Source organism: Micrasema longulum, unplaced genomic scaffold, assembly GCF_059751315.1.
Source record: "Micrasema longulum isolate JH-2025_06_02 unplaced genomic scaffold, ASM5975131v1 h1tg000509l, whole genome shotgun sequence".
In the NCBI taxonomy this organism is placed as follows: domain Eukaryota; kingdom Metazoa; phylum Arthropoda; class Insecta; order Trichoptera; family Brachycentridae; genus Micrasema; species Micrasema longulum.
This window is the reverse complement of record NW_028277706.1, coordinates 181,996-189,831: the sequence shown is the minus strand read 5'-3', so window position 1 is coordinate 189,831 and position 7,836 is coordinate 181,996. Positions and strand designations below refer to the sequence as shown.

The window sequence follows — 7,836 nt, the reverse complement described above, 5'->3', positions numbered from 1 at the left end:
ATGTAAAAAGAATTAAATCCTGAATTGGACCAAAAAAGTTCATCAAATGAATACCTTCACGAAATATGTTTAGCATTTAGCAATAGCTTTGGTATTCATTATTAGCACGCTACTGAAATAAAACTTTATTTCCTTCACTTTCACTAGCTGGCAACACTCGATCGACTCAATCTATGTTGGTGTTGGTAAAGCTGGGCGGGAAATCTATTAAATTTTTTCATTCCAATTTGGAAATTGCGACCTGTGCCTGTTTAGTTTATTTTTTGTTGTTCATTTGTGGATCGTTGTTGTTTATTTCCCATTAATTACTTTAGTAAAAATAAAGAGGGGAGAGAAATATAGAAGACTATAAACAAACACGCATCGAAATGATTGGAGTGTGTTTAAAAACCGAAACTGAGGTAATGAAGTTTTCCAAAAACCATTGTAATAACTTTGAAAGTTCGTAATATAATTAAATACATTTGTCAAAGTTTTCCGATTTCTTACTAACTTACTTTTCTACAAAAAGCGAAATCGGCATTTCTAGAAATACATATTATTGCCACATTGCTGTATTGAACATAACAATCTCATGTTTTATCGATGATTTTCAGTTGAAAAAATGGCTTCAAGAATTTCATTTGACTGCAAATAAAAGTTATACTGGTTCAGTGGAATTTTTAAAAATGTTCAGCGCAATATCCCTCAGCAGTATTTTATATAAAAGGGGGGTGTTTCCGAAAAGTTCATTTATCATCGAGAAATACGAAGATGTATGCGTACCGATGATAAAAAAGAAGTCTAATTCGCTGGATGCAAATCGATTCTATACTTGGATTAACGGTTTTCACGACGCAATCGATAAGAAATATGTAAGTACGTTTGTTAAATTCAATAGTAATTTGGATGAAACGTGTGTAATTATTACTATTCTCTGATGCAAGGAGGCTGAAATATGTACAACTTTAAATAAAAAAATGAATTATCCAATTTTTTTTTTCGCTTATTACCTACTCAAAAGAGCTTGTATTTTATAAATCTTGAAATTTATTAATAATTATTTAATTTTAGTAATTGGATCTTTTAAATTGTATTTTTAACAAAATGAATCTCAACTTTATTGCCATGATTTTTTCATGATCACTTATTTTTTTTAATCAAAATGTTCATTTGATATATGATAATCATTAAAAAAAAACATTCTTGCCCAACCACCAAACAATCTTAGTGACAAACTTCATTAAAATACTTGTATATGGTGTGATTTCAGTTACGCCGTATTGTTTTGAGTTTCTATAACAGGGAAGTAGAGGAGAAGACTCTAGTGGAGGAGTATACATTCTCATTCAAGTACAAACCAGAAGATAACTCATTTAACCCACACTAGTAAGTGATCATTCTCTTACAGTTTTTAAACATAATAAATTACATGATTATTTATTATTATATAGCCACCATCAATGTCATAATTATACCTACTATAAATATATATATAATTGATAGCCAAAGACTAATCTCCATTCTAAATTGGTCAACCAATCCTACTTTAGTAATCGACAGCAATCGGATTCCTTTTACGAAAATGGTTGAAAAATCTTGGTATTATGGTGACCTTAACGTGGTGAGAACAGATCACCGAGGTTAGGAAAAAGTTTTACCGTACCCTCCATTTACTAAAAAAAATTACAGAATTATCTTCCAACAGCAGCAAAAAATCTGTCCCAATCTGTTTTCTGTTGTGATGCCAAAACTAAACTCATTGATCGTCTGGAGCATTTGCAGAACCATAGCATTCGCTTTATTTTCAATCCCAAAAATATAACCATTTATTTATTGTTATATTATATTACATACACAAAATTATAATTTATGCAATGTTGCTTTGACTATCTAACTAGAGTTATTTACCCCGTTCTAAGACAGTCAAAAAAATATATAAAAACAGTAATTAATGTATAGAAACAGTTATAAAGATAGTGGACAAATTGAAAAACAAGGTAAAAAATGGAGTAAAAAGATGGTAAAAAATGTAGTAAAAACATAGTGAAAAATTTTGTAAAACATAGTAAATAATGAAGCAAAAACAAAGTAAAAATGTAGTAAAAACAGTAAAAATGTAGTAAATACATAGTAAATAATGAAGCAAAAACAAAGTAAAAACGTAGTAAAAATAAATTAATAAATGTACTTAAAACCTACATCATGTATCACTTTTTCGCTCCAAACTCAAGTAGCTTCGTTTTAATCAGCGCTTAAACTTTCAATCACTCTCATTCTATGTAATATTCTTCACAACCCTTACGCACCAAAATATCTTGCTGAGAATTTCATTTACCTTTCTGATTATTGTTCATCACTTTGCTCTTCTCAAAAGAGAACACTTTCCATTCCTCGACATAGCACATCATTCTTCAATATTTCCTTATCTGTTCAAGGTGCTAGACTTTGGAATGAGTTACCCCTTCGTGTAAAAAATGCAACTTCTCTGGTCAATTTTAAGAAATGCCTAAAAGATTATTATATATCCTTAGAACCCTAAACCCACTTCACTTATTATTTTATTTTATTCCTTATTCATTCCTGGATCCTCTTCCTGTTTACTTCCAAACTCATTACCTAATCCCACATTCCTCATAATTTATATATGTACAGCATAATGTATTCTTATTAAATTTATATGTGCAATCTTTATCTGCCCTCTAAAAAAGAGCTGTTATTTTTTATGAATTCGGTTTTTTAAATGTAAATTTTGACCAGTCTGTTATTTGGTTGGCTGGAAGATATTGCTTTTAAAAAGTGTAGGGTTAAGTTCTTTTATTTTTTACTTGTAGATTTAAAATAAAAATAAACAAATACACCATTTTTATTTTTTATATAAATTATTATTTAAAATCTGCTTGTGGCCTAGTGGTCAGTGTGGTTTCAGGTTTGATTTCTGTCATTGTTGATATGAAATATCAGTATAAAAGGTGTTTCAACCTGAAGCGTAAGACTGATAATCTTGCCATCGTGATAAACAAATGCATCGCTAGGTGCAGACGAAGGAATGAAGACGACTGTTGGGATTTAAATGCAATTATATATTTTTTTAGCAACTCTACCATCAAGGACGCCACTATGAATATACTCAAAGGGTGTAATCAGATTGTAGGAGGATTTGATGCGTTGCCTGCAAAATATGAAATCTTGCTTAAGTTGCATTATTATGATGAAGGTCTGTTGATAATTATTTAAAAATAATAAATTTCCTTAGCGTTCTATTTTAAATAAATAAATTATTACAAGATGTACAAAAGCCTCTTTTTTGTTTTAAATTTCTCAAAAATAATATTGCTGCTAAAATTCAAAAGGGCCACAATTTTAAATTTGACTTTTTCCAGTAGAGTTTTTCCAATCGAAGTTTTTACCCGAGTTTTTGCTTTTTTTTATTTTATAATCTTACTTTTTATATTCATGTTTTTAATATCATTGGATATGTTTTTTAAAGCTGTGTCTATCTTATTATGGAGTTTTGTGCTAACTATCGCCCAGAAACATAAAACAGATGGCGGCATTGCTCTGAATACCAAAAGGGCTGTTGTGGGATTTGACTAATTTATAATGCAAAACTCATGGGATTCTTTTTCTTATAGAAAAATATGACTGAGTTAAATCTCAGTTTTGCAATAAAACAAAATTTCGGGGTTTTCGATTTGTGGACCTTTTGAATTTAAGCAGCGATATGTTCCCGGCAAAAATAAAATAAATCATGTAAAACTTAGGTCGTAATGAAAGGTGCTAGGTTTTTTTTCATACTTCACCCTGAAAATGGCTCCTGCAAATGAAGTCGAAATGTTGGAATAATTTAATTAAAAATCCTATATATATTAAAAAACTATACTTATTCATATTTTGTCACTTGATTTATTTTATTTTATTAATATTGTTTGTCTGGTAAAATGCACAAAAAGTAAGAAAACCATACAACTTTGCCCATTTTAAAATGCCGTTTATTAAAAATCTCACCATTCATAAAGTAAATTGACATTAGGTATGTAAAAACATTTTTTTTTTGGGTATTTCCCTTAAAAAATATACCTAAAAGCTTTACAAAACTATGTTTATGTTTTGCCTTCACACGGGATATCCTAGTGAGGGAACATTATCTTCAATGTAAATAAATTAATACAAAAATAGTGAAACCTAAAAGCTTTACAAAACTTTGTTTATGTTTTGCCTTCACACGGGATATCCCAGTGAGGGAACATTATCTTCAATGTAAATAAATTAATACAAAAATAGTGAACGAAATAATAAATACATAAATAAATAACTAAAATACAATTATTTTTCGACTGGCAGATTACGCCTCTTGAAATTCAGACTAAAGTAAGGTACGTTAGTACTCATATAAAGATGGTGTTTCAAAGTAAAATTTGTTCTAATTAATAATGGATTGAACTGGATAGTTATCAAAAGAAAAGCTTAAGTATTCGTTTTCTTAAAGAAATAAAATCATTTACAATCAAACACTTATATATATTTGACTAATGTATATTTCTAGTTACTCCACCAGAATACGAGCCCGCCGGATACGCTGCTCATCACAGTGAGGAGTGTAACAGTGAGGACTTTTTAAAAACTTTGATTGGGTTTGTGACCACTCCTTGCCATCGTGTGAAGGTTATTACATCTAACAGATCTCCAGCCGTTTTGGATGTCCAGGGTAACAACTATATTGGATCCCCAGACAAACATATGGAGGTAAGATTTCTTGGTAATAACTGTCGTCATCATTCTTTCATCCCCTTTTAATGTTGATTCATTTTGGATTCCAAGCTACTGCAGATATTCTAATAAATTTTATGGTCTTTTCTCATTTCCTCTATGAATAACCGAATGGAGGTTCTCACTACTATTCGTGGCCTTTTTTACCTAATTTACCTCCAATCAACTTAAAATATTACATTAGCATTATATTCAATATATTTGCGATTAAAATGATTATTTTTTGTTTATTCAATTATGTGTTCAATATGTAGCCGGATAGAAGCAAGTCAAAAATTGGCCATATATCAGATAGTAACCGGATATCCATTTTATTTCTAGTACATAACACTGAATTGGCACACTAATCGCAGTGTATCTTTAAAGACCGCTTCTTTGCTATTTACTTTTACAATAGATTTTCTATTTTTTGAAATCTTTTATATGTGTATTTGCATGATTAAAAAAAAAAAACATTTTTTTTGTTTTCAATTATTAAGGGGAAATTCAATGGCAGAGAAATTTTATGAATAAGTTTTCTGTCACTCTCGCAGATGCCTCCTTATATGTTGGACTGATTATGCCTAATTAAAGTTGATAAAATTGAGGTTTCGCACCCCAAATCTGAAACGGACTTTTTTTTTTAGAAAGAGTTTAGAATTACTTTTTTTGTGTAGGTACCTAATCGATTTTTCTAAATTATTTATCATATTTGTTTACCGTATGAATGAAGACGGTAGATAAAACTGAGTGCTTTTATGGGTTTTTGGATGGTCCCAGTTCCCATAGGAAAGCACCAAAAAAAGCAAATGGACGGAGACACGCCAATGGTAAATATCTATAGTATGTAAAAAATCACTGCTTTAGTGCCATAATCCAGGGAGAAAATACAGGAATACATTTATATAAAGACAAGTCAGACCGCGTTTCCTCTTAAAACATCAAAAGTTATTTTATGAAAATAGCTTTACAACATTTGCTGCTGGTCTTAGAATTATTTATTTATTAAAAACATTATACATACATTAGTTGATTACAGAAACACGGTTCATAGTGACACAACCAGGAACGACCCATGCTTGTGAACCAAGAATATACAATCTTGTGGTATACCATCTCAATTTTGTAATTTTTTAATTACTCATGTTTTAAGTGAAACTTTCATAAAATCTTTAAAAAAAAATTATTCAAATAAGTCTAAAATAAAGCTATCTCAGTAATAGAAATGCTATAAAATGATTTATGAATGGACATTGTCATCTGTGTCATTTTCCTGAGGGCCGTGAGTCGTGACCATTCTCCCTCTACTTCTTCAACACGTTATAGATTGTTGTCCTCCACCTGTTCCTGTGGGCAGCCTTTATTTGGTCAGTCCATCTAGTTGGGGATCTTCCTCTCTCTCTCTACTTCTTTTGACCCCTCTCACGATCATGAACTTTTCATGACTGCACTCTCATCTTGTCTGGGGATGTGTCCGAAAAACTGGAGGACACATCCCCCGCACCATATTTTGAAGGCATCTACCTTCTGCCTTGTACTGGACATTGACAGCAAATTAAATAATTTATGGATGTAATCAGTGACAGTAGTTGACTCGTTTAGTGTTTTTTTGTCTTGATATGTTTATGAACATTTTCCTTTAAATTGAGTTATTTTTATGTGACTTATTTCATTTTTAGAATTCCAGTGTAGGAAGCTCTGTAGATACAGGAACAATACAAAACTCACGGTATCCTCTATCACCTGTTGTAAGTTTCATATTACAAACTTAATTTACAAAATATATGTATTGTATTGGATGTATCGGAGTGTTAAATTTTAAAAACAAATGTATGTATTGTAAAAGAGTACGATGTAACGAGTGAAGTTTTGTGGGTTTTATATTATTGGTATTTGTTTACAAAATGATTAATTTTGGAAATTCTTAAAACTCATCTAGAAAAGTGGGCCGATAAAAAATGGTTTCTTGCACGCGGTAAAAATTTGAACATTTAATTGTACTCTGAAGGTTCTCAAAAATGTATGAATAAATTAATAAAAATATGTTTTGATAAAAAAAAACATCATAGGTTCTGATCAACAGTTGTTTAGAATAGCCCATCAATTATGTGTTGCGATAGATTTCCGGTTTCCGGGAAGCCATGTTTGAAGTGTTTTCATACATACGGGGTTTCTCCTTTTAAATGACAGCTCAACTCACTGACGATGACAACTCGTGACGTCACGGGCGGAGTAATTGCAAAATTCAAAACTCTAAAAAATAAATAAAATATATTTTTTGCTTATTTTCATAGTCTATTAATAAGTAAATAAAATTTGAAAAACCACTGAATTTCCTCAGTATATAATTTATTCAATGGAGCAAGAAGGTTTAACAATATTTTTTTTTAAAAAGAGGTACTATACATATTTGTTATTATTTTTTAGTATGATGATCCTGATTTACCTGTTTATACCCAAACTAATATGGAAGATACTTCAAGTACAAAAGGATCAGAAGAAGTAAGTTTGAGAAGTACAATATTTCTTATCTGATTATCTTATTTATTATAATTTTCTATCTTTAATTTTATTTATTTTTATTTTATTTGATTAGTACCTGTATTTTTTATAAGAAATTGTATTTACCATTGTTAGAATGGACTGCATAAGTCTGTCAATAAATAAATAATAATAATCATAATTATAGAAATAAAAGACGAGTGACACTTTAATCCACAAATTTGGAATGTTCAGTGATCGGTTTCATCGCTTTCGCGACATCTTCGAGACTGATATCTTTATTAAGAAATTCAATGTATTTATACAGACAGAGGTAAGGATAGAGAATTGAAAATTATATGAGAGTAAATAAAATAATATTATTGTTGTCTTCAGGATCTTTAACAAAGTGTTTCAGGTTAACTAATGAGTTGATATAATGATATTTCTAATGAGTTTAAGTATTGTATATATATTATTTTTAATTGTCCCATCCTTTGTGAGCTTGATTTCTGTCAATTATCATTTCTGAAAAACAAAGGGTAAAAAGTCATTAGTAAAATTATTACAATGGGTGTAGTAATGGGGGAAGTAGAACTCATATTTTATTTCTATAATAAATTACAA

At 30.0% G+C, this 7,836-nt stretch overlaps 1 protein-coding gene across 1 annotated transcript; it reads left to right on the top strand.

Moving 5' to 3' along the window:
- The first annotated feature begins 603 nt into the window (after nt 1-603).
- LOC148280951 (HORMA domain-containing protein 2-like) lies at nt 604-7,614 on the top strand. The gene is made up of 7 exons (XM_088227531.1): nt 604-854; nt 1,253-1,368; nt 3,075-3,196; nt 4,526-4,725; nt 6,408-6,476; nt 7,156-7,230; nt 7,606-7,614. Exons 1-7 carry the CDS (start codon nt 669-671, stop codon nt 7,612-7,614), a joined length of 777 nt encoding a protein of 258 aa, XP_088083657.1. The 5' UTR covers nt 604-668.
- Nucleotides 7,615-7,836: the final 222 nt, after the last annotated feature.

Bases quoted from the DNA above. Each gene is read 5' to 3' on its own strand.
- LOC148280951 (XM_088227531.1), top strand. From the start codon at position 669: ATGTTCAGCGCAATATCCCTCAGCAGTATTTTATATAAAAGGGGGGTG. The intron at 855-1,252 runs GTAAGTACGTTT...GTGTGATTTCAG, and splicing joins ACGCAATCGATAAGAAATAT to TTACGCCGTATTGTTTTGAG. The intron at 6,477-7,155 runs GTAAGTTTCATA...ATTATTTTTTAG, and splicing joins GGTATCCTCTATCACCTGTT to TATGATGATCCTGATTTACC.